The sequence below is a fragment of the Mytilus trossulus genome, unplaced genomic scaffold, assembly GCF_036588685.1.
Source record: "Mytilus trossulus isolate FHL-02 unplaced genomic scaffold, PNRI_Mtr1.1.1.hap1 h1tg000050l__unscaffolded, whole genome shotgun sequence".
In the NCBI taxonomy this organism is placed as follows: Eukaryota; Metazoa; Mollusca; class Bivalvia; order Mytilida; family Mytilidae; genus Mytilus; species Mytilus trossulus.
In genome coordinates, this window is record NW_026963292.1 from 1,078,572 (window position 1) to 1,096,966 (window position 18,395).

An 18,395-nucleotide genomic window follows, 5' to 3' on the forward strand; every position below is an offset into this window, starting at 1 on the left:
TGACCTCTTCATTTTCTTTGCTTAACATTATTGCTGTTTACAGTTTATCTTTATCTATAATAAGATTCAAGGTAATAACCAAAAACGGCAAAATTCTTTAAAATTACCAATTCATGGGCAGCAACCCAACAACCGGTTGTCCGCGATATATCTGAAAATTTCAGGGCAGATAGATATTGATTGGATAAACAATTTAATCCCTTGACATATTTGCTCTAAATGCTTTGGTTTCAAATTTATAAGCCAAAATCTACATTTTACTCCTATGTCCTATGTTAGCCATGGTGGCCATCTTGATTGGTTGGCTGGGTCACCGCACACATTTTAAACAATATTCCCTAATAATGATTGTGCCTAAGTTAGGTAAAAATTGATCCAGTAGTTTCAGAGGAGAAGATTTTTGTAAAAGATTACAAAAATTTATGAAAAATTTGTCAAAAATGACTATAAAGGGCAATAACTCCTTAAGGGGTGCTTATTTGTTGATCTTACTTTGCTGAACATTATGCCCCAATTATGATTGTGGCTAAGTTTGGTTAAATTTGGCCCAGTAGTTTCAGAGGAGAAGATTTTTGTAAAAGTTAACGACGACAGACGACAACGACTGACGACGGACAGCAAGTGATTAAAAAGCTCAATCGGGCCTTTGGGCCAGGTGAACTAAAACATAGTTTAAAAGGACTTAACTCATTAGATTAATAAAAAGCAGAAATACATCTAACAAATACACAGATCGGACGTGACAGGGTACCTTTACATCCCAACAACAAAAAAGACACTCAGAACAGATCCGAGAGTACTCGCAGCTAATTAAAGCTAGTTCAAAGCCAATAACAACTCATAACAAAATCATGCATCATAAAACACACACAACAAAGAAATAGGATATTCACAAAATGGACGCGCCAATATATGTCTTTCAATTAGTTTTAGAAATATTCATGGATCAGCACAAATTACATATTGGTTATTTGCGTTCACCTTTGTCAGATAAAGAAATCGTACTGTTAGTGAAACTTTTTGAAAGAGATCAAACTCATTTTGCCATTTTTTGTTTCTTTACTGTTTTGTTTGAGCGGAAGTATCCAAACAGCAGCTGTAGCTAGCTATCTTGCCTATTTTGGAAGCAACCACATTTAGACATTGCTTTACTAGTGAAATGCCGGCTGTTTTTTTATCTTTGCACAAGTAAGAGGTTATCCTTTATTTGTGGTTGCACCGTGCAACTTTTTTATTGTGTGTTTTGTATGTAAAGGGGACTTGCAATTACGTAACCCTAATATGATCCAACTATATTGTGTGCATGTGCTTAGTCAGGCTTTCTGTAACGTGATTTCTTCGTTGTTGATTGTTTTGTTGAATTCTACTACACAATGAGTGTCCCATGTGTAAAAATCATTACAATAAATGTTAAAAGGTAAGATTTATTTCCAATAGGGAATTTGTTCCTTACAAGTACATAACTACGCTATCGAAAACAACGTTTGGCTTCAGTATTTAGTTCTAATATAATCTTAAATCAATCCTAATTCTATTCTACTTTTAAATTATATATATCTTTCATATTCATTTGATAAAATTTACTGTTTACAATTGCATTAATTGTTCTAATTAATAAGGATGTTCTTATCCCAAGCATAAAAACTACGCCGTATTTTGCACAACCTTTTTCAACTTTTGATCTTCAGTGCTGTACAACTTTGTACTTTTTTTTCACTTTCGATCATTTATATCTGGGCGTCACTGGTGACTCTTGTGTTGACGAGGCGCATTTTTGACGTATTGAATTTTAAACCTGATTCTTTTTGTTATCTATTAATCATGTGTTTCTTTGTCTAAGATGTTCTCCTAATTATTTGTATTGTAGTCCTGTAATATTATGTTGTAATTTCAATGTTATATTTAACTTGGCCATTAAAGTGCGAAGTTTGGCATGCCACAAAACCAGGTTCAACCCACCATTTTTATTCCCCTTTAAAAATGTCCTGTACCAAGTCAGGAAGATGGCCATTGTTATATTATTGTTCGTTTCTGTGTGTGTTGCATTTTTATGTTGTGTCGTTTGTTTTCTCTTATTTTTAAGATATTAAGATAAGACGTGGCACCGTACTTGTTTATCCTCTCGTGGGATTTTGTCTCATGCTTGGTCCGTTTCTGTGTGTGTTGCGTTTCGGTTTTGTGTCATTGTTCTCCTCTTATATTTAATGCGTTTCCCTCGATTTTAGTTTGTTACCCCGATTTTGTTTTTTGTCCATGGATTAATGAGTTTTGAACAGCGGTATACTACTGTTGCCTTTATTTAGTTCCCTAAAATATTTTTCGGACTAGACATTTAATACGATGACGTATTGAATTCGTGATGAAATAACATGGAGTGGCGTTCGATTTAAATGTTAGTTTTGAAACATGTGCTCTTACTGTTACGGTCTTATTATGTCAAGTGTAGTTTTATACCGTTATTACAAAGCTTAGTGTTTTATGACGAGCATTGTTACTGTATGTTTGTGGGGCTAATGTTCTTCCTCTGGTTGAGATTAAAAGGAGGAAAATTCAAACCGTTGAGTTTAAAACATAGACTCGTTTTATTGACATATTGTATGATCCTGTATAGACACCTGTATAGTTTTGAAGACCGTACTTTTTTTCTCTAGATGTCATTTCCGTATCGACTGTGACAAGGTAAGAGAGCAAGTAAAGACAAAAATGTTAGGAGCACGCTGATTGTTGTTTGTGCGTATCCAAAGTCAGCGTCCCTTAATACAGAGGCTTTCGTTGGTTGTTGTTCGGCATAATGGGTTTTTATTTTTTTTAATTTTTACTATAAAGCAGTCCATTGATATTCTCTTTCTGATTTTATTACATTTTACATTGCTATGCCTTTTATAGCGTACTATATTGCGGGGGATTTGCTCATTCTTGAAGACCAAACGGTGAATTAGGGTTATGAACTTCCTTGTCGTTTGATTTCTGGTGAATAGTATTAACTTAAGTTTATATTCAATAGATAAACTACACAAAACAAAATGTTATACATCTATCTAAAGTAATTTAATATGCATTGCTAGTACTAAGAATTTCATCTGTGTATATAGCGATTTCTGACGTATTTTTCTTTATGCATGCTCTATGGTGTCAATTCTGGCAATGGTGCAGTACCGTACAACTGGAAATACAAATTACAATCATATCAAATAATTTATTATTATTTTCCTCTTGTGTTGAATCACTTACTTCATTTTGAAATCCTCATTTGTAACTGTTACACTAATACAGTTGTAATGCAAAATTTGTAGTTCATGTGTACTTCAAATCAGTTAGAATTTACTAAGGAATTGCTATGTAATGTTTTGAGAGAGAAAAAAAAACCAGAGAAAAACAGAAGTGATAAAAGGAAGTTAAAACAATGATATCGTTTACTTACATATGACATCAATGCAGCATATTCGTTGTGTTCCAAACAGTGGTTAACTGAAGACAATAAAAACATTTAATAGGATTATAAAAATTGGCACTTTACCGACGCCATCACGATTTAGTAGGCCGTTACGAAATATCCGTTTCTCAGATGATAGTGAATATTTTCCAGTATCGCAACTACAATTCCGCCCCCTTTTCCCCGAATATGACCTACTGAATTACCGGGTTTGTACTAACATAAGTAGAATGACGTGTGCCTTACCCTTTCGAAGCACCTTAAATCACCCCACTTTTGGCATGGTTCGTTCGTGCTGATCACATTTTAGCGTTCTATGTTGTGTTTTGTGAATTGTTGTTTGGTTTGTTTGTTTGTGTGTTTGTCTTTTTCCTTTGTTGGCAGTTTATTTTCAACTTATGAGTTTGCATGTCCCTTTGATATCTCTTTTATCATGATCTAAAATCAACACAAAATCAACCTCGTACAATGAAATGAAATCACAACCTTCATCATTTTAATGAAATTGAACTCTATGCGACAAACGGTTGAAGAATTCCCCTTTCGATTCTTTATTTATTTCTCAATTGGTTTATTTTATTATACATAACGGAGACATTTTGCCCTTCAGACAAAGAATCAGAATTGTTTTAATTGACTCCTATGCATTATTTTACTCAATGTCAGACCTGAGAGAAGAAATCTCGTTCGGAACTCGAACAAATGTCTGAATTGCTGTCTGGAGTTAGCAATGAATTGTAATGAAAATGGAGGTCATTTTCACAAAGTATATGAACCTTGTATTCATTTCACCTGGTAAGGTTTTTGAAGGTCTATAATTGCTGCATTTTGATGTTTCAAACTGTTTCGAAAAATACAAAAACCTGTTCAATAGTTTTGATATGTGTCATGTAATGCTGAGTTAACACGTAATTCGAATTCGATTCTCATTAACTAATTCTAATTAGTTTAATTCGCATTCAAAATGTTTTACGTCCTAACGTCAATTCTTATTCGGATTGCAATACGCGTCAAATTCGCTTTACTGTTCAAACGCCGTTAACTTTTAAATCGTATTAACAAAAGCGTATTGCTAATGCGAATTGGGTGAATTCGAATTTGAAAAGAAGAGTGTGTGAACGCGATTAGCGAATTGATTCGCATTAGATTCGAATTCAATTCCAATTAAATGTACGTGTGAACGAGGCATTATATAAAACAAGCTCTAATGATTCAAGATTTTTTATGTAATTACCATTATTGTCCAGACGATGGAAGAGGTCATTTAGGTCGGTACTAGACAATACACCGTCTTTATCCATGTCAAAATGTTGGAAGATGTGGACAACAATCTGGTGGTGCTCCTTATAGTTGTGCTGCCATTGGTGAACAAACTCGTGTTCTGCTACAGATCCAGAATCTAAGAAAACAAAATATCGTATTTGCAAATTCTGAACTATGTTTTTTTACATCAATAAAATAAAAATTGAAACTTTGAATTTAAAAATAATTGATTGATTAATTATGGTTGTTTATCATTCAGTGGCAAATATTTCAAGCAATTTCAGGAAGAGAAAAGCTTAAAATTGTACAAAATCTAGTTCCTGTAATAGAGGCCGTTCGGGATGAAGTTAGGAGAATTTGGAAAGCCACGGACAAATTAGAGATAAATGAATAAGGATTGAAATTTAGCTTTGCAACAGGCCACATACGAATCCATGAAAGAGTTGTTGAAAGGGTTATAAACACAAAAAAATGAGAGAGAACCGCTCTTTAAACGAGGCATCGGATTTAACCTCCAAATTCAGATTCGACGTGACTGCAAAATTGTACATCTTGCACAGCCAAACCAACGTCAAACTTTAGCACATGTACAAATGTATTACTGCCGGTCGGAGAAAGACAAATGGTGACAATATGCCTATACCTCTGTCACAATAATGCAATTGCAATATCAATAAGAATTACTTGTGACATGACGGAGAAAAGTGTTGATTGGAGGTGGTTAGTAGTCTCCATAACATCAATTTATAATTAGAACTTTTGCTCATTTTCAGTCTTAATTTTGACCATGTAAACGAACGTCTTTTTAGCGTTCTATTTTGTGTTTTGTTAATAGTTGTTTGTCTCTTGATCGTCCTTTTCTATTTTGCCATCACGATTTATTAATTGTACAAGTATTATGGCATAAGGTATTACAAAATGAAATTTGCTAACAAAATGAGAGATGTTCTCAAAAGATGTATACAAAGGACATTATTCGCTGCACTAAGTTGAAAGAATTATGTATGGTGTTTCAGATACAAAACAACACCTTTTTGTTTGAAGATATTCTTCGATGTAAATTAAGGATAATGGTTTAAGCGTTTAGATGCAGCACTTCTGACTTGATTGAAATTTTCAAAATGGCTGGAAAATTATTTTAATTGTATCAATACATATAAAATATTTTGTATTCAAATGAAAGTAGGTTTAATCAACTTTCACACTTTTAGAAGACATTATCTCTGCCTCTTTCTTTTCTTTACTATATATCTAAACGAATTTTTTTCGGTCATGGCTAGACCCTAAAATCAATAACATTTCGTTTGTGTTGGATTGATGGCATTAAAAGGTACTCACGATCATGGTCGAATGAAGTGATAAATTCTGCCTGAAATTCAGTCAGTGACAAACAATTGCTGTTGTCTAAATCTGCTAGTAGCCATAGTTTCTCAATAACTTCTGGAACCGTTAACCCACCATGTGGATGGGCGCTGTATGGATATAAAAAAGAGTGTTTTCGACATCTACCTCGTGCAATAAAATTGAGATTGGAAATGGGGAATGTGTCAATAAGACAACAACCCGACCATCGAAAAAAACAACAGCAGAAGATCACCAGCAGGTCTTCAATGTAGCGAGAAATTCCTGCCCCCGGAGTCTTCCTTCAGCTGGCCCCTAAACAAATATATACTAGTCCAGTGATAATTAACGCCATACTAAACTCCAAATTGTAAACATTTTTAACATATAAAACTGATTTAGTTATGTGATAAGATTGACCTTTTACATAAATGAAACAATCCGGTTAAGACATCATTGAGTTTGAAAATTTGAAAATATTCTAAGTTACATTCTGTATTAAAACAAAGAAACCAAAATCATTTCCTATCAAACAACTATGGTCATTTTATCAATCCGCAAACACATTCGGTATGCTTCATAAAATAGATCTTTTTAGGAAATGTTGATTAGTTAAGAAGTAAAAAAAGACGTACCACAAAATGTTACTTATTCCAAACAGAAATGTGAAAACAAATAACTTCATAATGACAGTTAGAATGCCAGATATGAAGATTAACGGAACTTTCACGATCTTAACCTTATCTTGTAATTGACAACTACGTTATCATAATGTACCTATAAACCTTTCCACTGCTTCCTGATTTTATCATTGAATTGAGTATATATGTACTGTAATGCCCATTTGCGTGCAAGAAGTATCAAAACAAAGAAAATTAAGGAAGGAGCATGCGCAGTTCTGCCAAACCCAGAGCTATACCCACCTTTGACCTTCAGTAACAGCTGGTGGTTGAATTCAATTGATAAATATAGTATATGTATATCTTATCATCTTAATAGGACACGTTCTTCCTTCTAGAATAATAAAATGCAGTTCGTTCTACAGTTGTGCGTTCTTTTATTGTGTTTAGGGGTAAGTAATTGGGATGTTTCTTAAAATGCAGATTCAAGGTTAGACTGTTCTTGTATTTCTTTCGACGAAATTGTGCAAAATGTTTTATGGAAACTGCTGGGTTCCTCCAAGATAACGATAACCTTTTGACGTGTCAGTAAAGTGGTCATCAACTTTTGAAAAGAGAGATAAAAAAAATGAATAGGGCTAATATAGTTGTTTCACATCTTTGTATATCTAATATAACAATCTAATACAGAAAATTATCAGCCAAACATTTAAAATTCAACTATAAGACGTTAATTAAAAATATTGCTTTTAATGGAATAATACAAATGTTTAATTATATGGAGCGTTTGGTATTTGGAAAAAGTAAAAGTATGCGATACATGAATGGTTAACGCTATTAGTTAATAAATAAAGAACATTTTGTTATACTGTTAAACATTTTTGTTTCAGTGTATCTTAGGTACAGCTGCACCGAGAAACTGTAATTTACAAGCAGACTGTCATAACAATGAATGTTGTTTAAGCAATAACCCTCCACGAGGAAAACGAGCAAACAGCTATGGACATTGTGTACCATTAGGACATCACGGTGCTTGTAAGATATATTTATATCAGTCGTTTTCCTTTGGTTATATTGTCACAATACAATGTTAATAATTTCTACCAAGCAGAGAAGGGTTACGGTTTCAAATGTTTTGTACGTTTAAATACTTAATTCGACTGCGCATAATTTCACGAATGAATAAAAAAAGTATTTGTCATAAATTCCATATAATTTTTGTAAAATATTTTGATTGATAAGAAATGTTTAGTTTATTGTAGTTATGCGACTAATAGAATATTTTCGTTATTATCTGTATATGTTATAGGGTCAAAATGACATTTCATCCATTTTCATCATTTTCCCGCCAAAATGTGGGTTTTAAGGCAAAATATTTTTTTATTCATCTGTAACTTATGTTTTTTATTTGCTCATTTTTGAAGCTACATTTCACCTTTTTATATTACAGTTTTGTAGTAAATGTCATGGAACGGTTTTTTTATATTCCGATAAAAATATGTCAACACCTCCTACTTTCCCTTTCATTTCATTGAAAAATGGTCCCTTTTACATACCTGTTTAATAGGCCCGAGTCACCTTAATGTGAACCAACGATGAGAAACAAAACATATCCCAAAGGAACATTCTAACTCTAAAATGGAAAACAAACTGACAATATCATGAAAAAAACGGTAAATAAAACTCATCTGTTTTTTATTAACCTTTAAATTTAGTGTAAATTATTGTGTTGCCTTAAAAAAATATCTTCTGATGTTAGATCCTGGATAATTTATTTACTTTTTATTAAAGCATGTTTGATTGTAAGAATCCTTTATCATTCGATTGTGTATCTATAACTTCACATGTGTCAAAGATATAAATACGACTATAAATATTACTTTTACAGCATGTTATGTAGGATACGGATCAGCCTCCACTCCTCCTGATGCAGTAACATATGCATGCCCATGTCAAAGTCCATTAAAATGTGTTGGAAAACAGTTGATTGAAGTTCCACTCGGTGAAATTGGTAAATATATTAGATTTTAATATCGTTTTTTAAACAATAGTCAATAGAAATTCAAAGCAAAACAATTGTAAAAAAAAGTCTCAAATACAGTGAAATTAGAATTCGAAACTATAACATATCAATTTGAAGTATTTTTGAATAGAAACCAATTAAAAAATGAATGATCTTATGTGGTCAATAAGTGTCAAAGGTAAATATCACCAAAATACTAAATTCAGAGGGAAATTCCAAAAGAAAAGTTCCTTATCAAATGGCAATATCAAAAGCTCAAACACATCCAACGAATGGATAACATTTGTCATATTCCTCACTTGGTACAGGCCTTTTCTTTATATGTAGAAAATGTTAGATTAAACCTGGTTTTATAGGTAGCTGTTAACCTCTCACTTGTATATGACAGTCGCGTCAGATTCCTTTATATTGATCACGATAAGTGAACAAATGATACTAACATAATTGGTAAAATTGTCAAAAAAGAGGTACATCAATCAACTTTGGGTTATAATCTTAATCATTATAAAAACAAAATAAGGAACAAAGAAGCCCAAAATGGCAAATAGACCAAGCATATTAGCAAACATTAAAGACGAGTATGTATAAATTTACCACAGCACAATTACACAATGACAGGATTTATAAGTATATACCAACGTCATATGTACAATGAACTAAGCTATTTCTGCTCCGTTAATTGAGACAACGGTACAATTAGTATTTCGCTATCACATGACAAAATATTGTTTTTCAGATTATTCATATGCACATTTATTTCACTTAATTTGTTTTCTTCTGTTTTCCAATTTGTCTATTTATGTTCTGCATGTATCTAAAGTTAAAGAATACATTTACTAGTACCTTTCTTCCATTTTTGGAAAATCAAACATTCATACAAAGTCACTAATATACATACCATGATGCAAGCAGTCACCTTTTTTCATTTGATGCGTTGAAAGTTATGTACATTGACTAATAAAGGCAACAGTAGTATACCGCTGTTCAAAACTTGTAAATCTATGGACAAAAAACAAGATTGGGGTAACAAACTATAACAGAGGGAAACGCATTAAATATAAAAGGAGAATAACAACTCAACATTGAAATGTAACACACACAGAAATTGGCTAAGCTTCTGACAAAATCCGATGAGAATAAAAAATATATAACATCAAAACCAAATACATGAATTTGGGATAGAAAAGTACCGTGACGCGTCTTATAGTAATGTGAATTCAAACGCAAATATAAGAGAAACAAACACGGCACAACTGAAACACAACGTTAAAATGTTACACACACAGAAACAATCTATGGTATAACAATGGCTATTTTCCTGACTTGGTACAGGACAAACGTATTAGACAAAGAAACGGATGATCAATAGATAATAAAAGGCATCAGGTTTAAAATTCAATACGCCAAAAAACGCGCCTCGTCCACACAAGACTCACCAGTGACGCCCAGATTTAAAAGATCGAAAGTGAAAAAAAAGTACAAGGTTGTACAGCACTAAAGATCAAAAGTTGAAAAAGACTGTGACAAATACCGCTATGTTTTTATGCTTGGGATAAGAACATCCTTATTAATCATAACAGAAGAGAATATAGTTAATAATATTATCATTGCTTGACATTTTTGAACTCGTAATAAGTTGACTTTTTTTTTTCAGGAACATGTGGTTAAAAGGATTATGTTAAATTCCTGATATGATATGACTATATAATAGTTCTAACACTTGGTGTATCGTTATGAGACAGTGACTAAATATGTATACGATACTGAAACGTGAATTAAAGTTATTTAAATTAATCTACTGTTATTTTGTTATTTTATTGTAGTATATCCACTATAAAAAAAATATCTCATTAAGTGCACCATTTATTGTTGCATTATAGTCTCTCTTTTGTTTTGGAAGAGGAACGAAGTCATTTTGATTTTAAAAAAAAAAAAAAAAAAAAAAGGAACGAAAGATTTCAGATGGACAGTCAAACTCGTAAATCTAAAATAAACTGCTAACGCCATGGCTAAAAATGAAAAAGACAAATAGACAAACAACAGTACACATGACATAGAAAACGGTGTTAAAAATTGTGTTTCTTGGATTTGTAGGTAAAGTTGATCCCTAAAATATTTCTTATAAGAAACAATTAGCGTCTATTGTATTCAGTTTGAGGTTTTTTTAATACTTTATCATTTTACAAGAAATGTGTTCGGGTGTGCAAGGACTAACTTGATGTACATATCTAAATACATTGACATATTGCGGAGTAATATGGTAAAGTGCTTTACTAGAAACTAAAATTTGATTTCATATATACAAATTTTCATGAAATGTACATCAATAACTCTCCAAATAGTATGTTGACGATGTCATATTGTTACACTCAAATATAGAATACGTGGTACTGTCCTTTTTCATGCTTGAAAAATACTACCGTCATGAATGACATTGTTTACACATAACCAAACGATGCAGTGTTAATTTATTTGTGGAAAACAATGACGCTTTTTGAATTAATTCTTATTCAAGAGATGTAATGAAATCGAGTTGACACATAGACAAAAAAATATTTACATACATGTACCAACAATAAATTGCAGCACGAATATCGTACTTAAAAAATTGTGTGACCATTTGGGTTTGTTGTCGTATGATATTCATCTATATAATTGTTATCATATATAATAACGTATCAACTAGTATTATTTTAAAATTGTGCGTAATCGTTTCCCATAAAGAGTTATCCTCCCTCCCTTTACACATATAGTGAAATAAATAAATCTTTGATTAAAATTCAGGATGTCAAAAGATCGGAAATTTGATACTCGGATACTCGGTAATAATATTCGAGTATTCACAAGTACTCGAATGAATTGTAATCGTCTATTTAAAAATTATTATAGGTGAGATGTAGTGTTTTTGTTATTGCCTTTCATAAACATAAGACAAACGTACTCAAACATAGCTTGCGCCTCTGTTTTTGTGTCAATTAAACAATGAATTTACGGCCGCCGTTTCTATAAATCACTTCTCATAATAACAAGTATTGTTTGTGTACGTGTTCATGAACCAAATTCCAATAAAACCAAAAAACATTTGCATATAAAGTCCTGTAAAGTAGACTATATATGTATCATCTGTTTCTGCTGAGTTGATATTTATCAAAATACGACCTGTCCATTCATTTGGTAACAACAATAGTGGACACATAACTTGTGCTTTTTCGTGTCTTTCTGTGTTTTGTTTTTCTTATTTGTTTTTTATTAGCCATGACGTAGTCAGTTTTTTTTTAATTTTAGGTTCCGGTATATTCGCCTATCTTTAAGTTGAAAAATAAACAATTAAAAAAGTTTAGTTTCAAATTCAGAGTAATGAAATTAATTTGATTATACATATCATACCAATCACTTTACATAGAAGTGCATTTACACACAAAGGTAAGTGTTACGGCTTGTGATGAGTTAATTATTAATCAATGAAAGTGTTGTTCCGTGTACAAATACAGTTTAAAATGTCCCTTATCAGCACTTGCGTAGAGTTCACCGCAAGACACTTTGATTTTGTTTTTGTTTAGAAATCTGATCTGGTCAGCAATTTCCGACGAAATACTGTTTGACTTTCTATTTTCATTACAAGTAGTGCAAATGAAAACATTCCCTCGGAAGACAAGGAAATTGCTGGTACTACTGTAACAATTAGTAGCACATATTTATTTTGTTAATTGATTTTATTTAGTATAAGGAAGGGGATATTTCAACGGAAGAGAAATATATCAAGATGCATAACAGGCAAACGAGTATCCGAGAACTTCCGATCGAGTACCCGAGTTCTCTAGTACTCTTTGCTATCCCTTATTAAAATATATGTAATTGAATTCTCTACATATTTTTTTTCTTCAATTTAGTAAATGTGTCAGGATGGTCCTAGTACAATCGTAGTTAAGACTGTCCTTAGATAGCTTTGGTTTACATCATAAGACATGTCTCAGACACATCATAAGACCTATATTAGGACATATCCACGGATACTTTTGTTGACACGGTCCCATGATAAAATATTTTGCCCCATAACATAATTTTTTCCTTTCATATAAGATACCAATAACTCATTAAAGGTCAGTAATCAAAAATAAGGCAGATTCTATACTTCCTTTATTATAATTTGCTACCAAAACAATACCAATGCAAATTCTAGGTTGAAGTCAGTATCAGCCTTATCCCGCTCCTTTTGTTAAATTACATGTGTTTGGAAAAGGCTCCAAAACCTCTCAATTTTTTTAGCTAATCTGTTTCATTGATTTGTATAACTTGATGTATCCATTCTTAGACTAAATTTCATTTTTTTTTTTATTTAAAGTCAAAATACCAAAAAACAATATTTCATGGTAAAATTGCTAGGTTTTATTTTGGAATAAGTCCATTTAAAGGATTATTAGTTTTACATATAAGTGATAATGTTTTACTTGCTGGATAATTTGTGGGATATGTATTATGACCTTTCAAATAACTGATTCTTTGAAAGGTCACAATTTATAGTTATCAGCTATATTTATTCAAAATTAGAAAAGTTTGATTCTCCCTTTACACAACACCAACAATTTGACAACATGCATATCTTATTATCAATACTTAATGAGAAATTTATAATATTCACGATTGACCTCTAGTAACTGTGACAAGTCACCTTGAAATCTAAATACCAACTATATGTGATGAGCGTTTACATCCGATTGCATTGAGTGTGTAATTAAAGGTTATATCTTTGGTAAACTTTCTTGCTAGCTGAACTGTGATGTCATTTTAAGGTAAGGTATACTACCTTCCTTTCAAAATTAGCCTAGTCCTATAGACAGATATATTCGTTATCTGTCAGACTAACCTCCTAATGGAATTGTTGTTTATCTAACGTAATAATGGCTTCACGGTTCAGCTAGCAAGCACGCTATCCAATTTTACTGAGATAAGATTTATTTTATTAAAGTGTCACCATCCATTACAATATCAATATATATATACACATAAAGTCCTACCATTTAAGTATACTTAACATTAAAATGCCATATTTTGATTAGCTAATACGAGGGTTTTACCTTCTATCACATGGCTGAGCAGGTGACATTTTTTTAATGTCACCCTCTCGTCCAAACCAATCCAAAAATTGATAATTTAAAGGACAAGGAATTGAAAATCAAATCTAATTATGAAACACAATGTTTGAGTTTTACGTTTTGGCTCAGATTTAATCATTAGTCTGTCAAAATAGATAAAAAAAAAATAAACGTCTTCCTTCTTCACTTCTAATGATTATTCTAATACATGTAACGGTGCTATGTACGTAACGTCATAGAAAATACATTTGAATAAAAATCATCTGTAACAGACATTAATGATAGGACAATTAATGATGTTAATACAATTAAAGTATGTGGTTCTTTTTCATATTTACGGCTGAACAAAAAGCTATGTTTTTGTTGTATTTATTATTTTCCTACTATGAGAGGTAACTCAAATAGTACGGAATGCAACTCAGAAAGAAAATTTTGAAAAACAGAATGCTTTTTAAATTATCAATTGTAGCAAAATAAAAAGTCCACAGTTTAACTAAGAAACCTATTCACCTTAATCAGTTACCACGCGAATTAATTAAATTACGATATAAAAGCTGAAACTCGCAAATTGTTCATACCCGTCTTTTGACTTGTAATTGTAAACGTACGTTCTTATTCGATATCAGTGTTTAATTAAGTTTTCATTTTTATTTTGCTGAAGAATTTCTCTATTTGAATTCAACATGATAAAATAAGTAGAAAATCAAATGTTAAGCGATCAACTTTAAATGACTATAGATTACAGTGTCAGTTTTTATTTTCATAAATACTCTATAATTGCGATATTTAAAAATGTCCAATAAAATTAAACCATGACATTTTGCTGTTGTTAGTATTTAAAGCTCAACTGCTGTTACCGTTCACAGTTCCAGTCAAACACATATCTAGATCAATCTTCAAGTGTTTCCTCACGTCATTATGAAAGCTTTTATTGTATTGGCATTGGTTGGTGTTGTCACTGGTTTATCGTTAAGGAATCACAAGGACGATAACAGAGACTCAAGGCTTAAAAGTAAGATATTTATATTAACACATATAAAATTTTTTATCTATTTTGCATGATTGAAGGAACATCAGTTTTTGAAAACAACAATAACTAAAACTACAAATATCCCGTTGATGATGAGGTTTAAGAATTTTGTTTCTACGAGGAACGATGCAATGAAATTTTGTGGTCGCTTTATTTTTGATATTATAATTTACAGGTGGCACGGTAGTATTTTTCATTCCAGAGTTTAGGTTGCTCTTTGGTGTACTCTACTCAAGTCACTGTATCTGATCAGTTTGAGTGGACAAACACATATTATCTACTGAACATACATTCCTAAACTGAGGGATGAATAAGGTGTAGACAAATAGGAAATAAGTTTACATGTAGGTGAAAATGATTTTTTTTTTATTGTGTGATTATTATAAAAGACATTAAATACTAGTGTCTTCAATCTAATTAAAACCCGATCCCTCATCGGTCCCGTGGGAACTTTCATGCGACATATCAGAAACAGAAGCGATGACAGATCGGTTTTTAATTAGATTGTAGTGTCTTAGGTGTAAAAAGGTGCGATCCAACAGAAAAACAAAAAATGACCAATTCCGCGCAACAACATTAGACTGTTGATAACATCGATAACGGAGAGATGCGTAGTAATCTAAAAGGCCAAAGATGGAAATACACTGTATTAACCATATGACAACAGACGACACTTATGCGATTTTTATTTTTTTTGCAGAAAATATTTGAATGCCTCTACCTATTCAGAAAGTTGATAGTTGTTTTCCTTTCGACTGACGTGTTTGAGCTTTTAATTTTGATAAGGTTCTTTCCGTTCTATGTTCTTTAAGTTCGGTCATTTATTTATTCCTTTTTTTCTCAGCTTTGCTTTCTTCCAAAATGATAGAATAAAAAGAAACATTTGAATACTTTTTTTGTAAAGTACACTATACCTGTACATGTTAATCTGAACAATTCGAAGACTGTGAATTTGCGAATTTGTCTGTTCGTCCACCTTTTCGGGAGCATTTTGTACTTCTTTTATATATATTTAGATTCATTTCAAATGATAATCAGGGACTAGGTGAGCCTATTCAAAAGATAGAAATATTTATTTACAGGGAGTTGTACAGATTTTCTTAAGGCAGATTATTGCGAAATTATGTGGCTTGGTGGAAGGTGTGAGGGTGAATCTATAAGAAACGATGTTTGCTGTGAAACGTGTAAAAAGACTGAAAAGACTGATGAAAATATACTAGGTGAGTATTGATTGTAACATTCCCTACGATTGAATAGACTGGTTTGTTTTCACTGTGTCATGTTTTAATCGATGCAAAGTCGTTAAGTTATAAAAAGAATATAATAAGTCGTGGGGTAAATATGATTTCACAAGGTTATTGAAAAAAAACAAGGTTTTTTTTAAAAATGTTTTAATTTTTCAACAGTTTGAATTAATTTTAAACATTTGCATTTGCTTGTTTTAGATTAAAAAAAAATTAAAAAATATTTCAATTTCATTGTAAAAAGCAAATATTGAAATTGTTGACCTTAAAATTTGACTACAAAACTTGAAAAATGCTCCAACGTATACTACTTTTCAATTCGACTTGAAATATTGAAAAATAAAATCCAAACGGTTGATAAATCAAATCATTTTGAAAATAAACTTATTATCATTTTTTAAATACCCTTGTGAAATCAAAAATTGTAATCGCATAAATATGATAAATATAAATGTCAAATATCATTAAAAAATGATTTTTCAAAATTGACATCAAAAGATTTTGTGACAATTAACTTTGAAATCTGTAGGGCAATTTGTAAATCATTTTTGGAAGTTAAAAATGAGAAAAGTTTGGCGTAAATATGCACGGTCTTATGTTCTTAATAAATATGTTCAGGGATATTTATGAATGCAATTGATATATAACAAGCGACAAGGATTGATATTTTCCGTAAGGTTATAAGTCAAAAAGAAGGTCAGGTGGGTAGAAGTGTCTGTGGCAACAATACACTTGAATGCCCTCACGGTCATCCGATGTAAAAGCCTTATTTATAAGTAGAATGGTGAAACTTATATGTTGTTGTTAACGTTTTCAGCACATCAAATCTGTGCATATGAAACCTATTCAAACAATATTTTGATTGAATTAAGGTAGCACAATACAAAGATTTTTCATTTCCGATCAGATAACTTTAAACTGATGTAATTCATTTCATCCTTCTTTATATGTTATAAATGAGGTACCAAAAGAAAGAAGAAAGATTAATCTTTCAAATTGTGATAATTTCATTATGACATGATTATTACATAATCAATTGTTATGTAATTAGTTGCTATATTGTGATAACCACACATAATGAATTTAGCGTCTTTGTTCTTCATAGCATCCCAAAATATTTTATAGATATCGATTCTTGTACAACAAAGCTTGACCTCCAAAACTGTGTCTCAGATTTCCAAAAACACCAATAGAACTTATTTTATACCCAATTGAATTTAGTGATCTCTTATGAATTGATGTTGCAAACTTCATTGAAGATTTATGAGAGAATAAAATATAATAGCCAAGGCTCCGTGTTGAAGGCATTGCATTGACCTATAATGGTTTACTTTTTTTTGAATTGTTATTTGGATTGAGAGTTGTCTCATTGGCACTCACACCACATCTTCCTATATCTATGTATACTCTATAATAAGAACACAATATATATGAAAACATTATAAAATAGCCCTGGATACACAATTCTACATTTGAAAATGCCTGTACCAAGTCAGGAAAATGACAGTTCTTGTCTATTCGTTTTTGATGCGTTTTGTTATTTGATTTTGCCATGTGATTATGGACTTTCCGTATTGATTTTCCCCTGAGTTCAGTATTTTTGTGATTTTACTTTTTTTTTCTCACACACAGAAATTAAACATTTTTCAAATAACATAACATCGTCAATACATTCAACCAGAATTTACGAATTGTTCTTTAAACTTGTGTTAAGGCGATGAATTTTAATTGTTTTGCTTTAAGTACATTTTATAATTTCTTAATGATTTGTGTATTTCAGATGAGATGTTCATCAAAAACGATATATTTGGAAACAACATGATTTGATCAAATCTGCATACTTGTATACCTGAATTCTTTTAAATAAAAAAAAGCAAGGCAAAATAATTTGTGTTTGTTTTGTTCGGGCAGATCATCACCGGTTATCTGACTCTCATTGGTCTAAACCATAGTTTTTGTTAGAATAAATTGTTCAAAGTAAAATCCTCTTTGAAATTTAAAATTGAGATCATAATGTTTTTGTTTATATTCTATGTATTTTCTAGATTAAATCAACAATACCCATGTCCATGTATTCAAAAACATACATTGGGATCTGACCATCTGTGTCTTAATTTAGACAGCAGATGTTCTTATTCATTTCACAGTTAAATTCGTGAATTAGATAATCCATGAAAATCACCTAATGTTATACTCCACGAGTAAAAGTAAAACTTTTGGCATTGCTCGATATTTTTACAACCCGCCTTTGTGTTATTAAACTATGGTCATTGTTGTATTATTGTCTTTCTTTTCTGAGCAAACTTTCTCATCAGAGTATCTATATGAAATTGTTGAAATAGTTACAT

General features: G+C 31.4%; 2 protein-coding genes across 2 annotated transcripts; one reads left to right on the forward strand and one right to left on the reverse strand.

Moving 5' to 3' along the window:
- Nucleotides 1-3,124: 3,124 nt before the first annotated feature.
- Nucleotides 3,125-6,790, reverse strand: LOC134699326 (uncharacterized). Its single transcript, XM_063560938.1, has 5 exons — nucleotides 6,673-6,790; nucleotides 6,035-6,168; nucleotides 4,668-4,832; nucleotides 3,422-3,468; nucleotides 3,125-3,163 (listed from the first exon to the last, which is right to left on the reverse strand). Exons 1-5 carry the CDS (start codon nucleotides 6,720-6,722, stop codon nucleotides 3,125-3,127), a joined length of 435 nt encoding a protein of 144 aa, XP_063417008.1. The 5' UTR covers nucleotides 6,723-6,790.
- A 54-nt stretch (nucleotides 6,791-6,844) lies between these two features.
- LOC134699257 (venom protein 164-like) lies at nucleotides 6,845-10,474 on the forward strand. Its single transcript, XM_063560867.1, has 4 exons — nucleotides 6,845-7,109; nucleotides 7,548-7,692; nucleotides 8,546-8,668; nucleotides 10,335-10,474. The coding sequence occupies exons 1-4, from the start codon at nucleotides 7,065-7,067 to the stop codon at nucleotides 10,346-10,348; spliced, it is 327 nt and encodes a 108-aa protein (XP_063416937.1). The 5' UTR covers nucleotides 6,845-7,064; the 3' UTR covers nucleotides 10,349-10,474.
- Nucleotides 10,475-18,395: the final 7,921 nt, after the last annotated feature.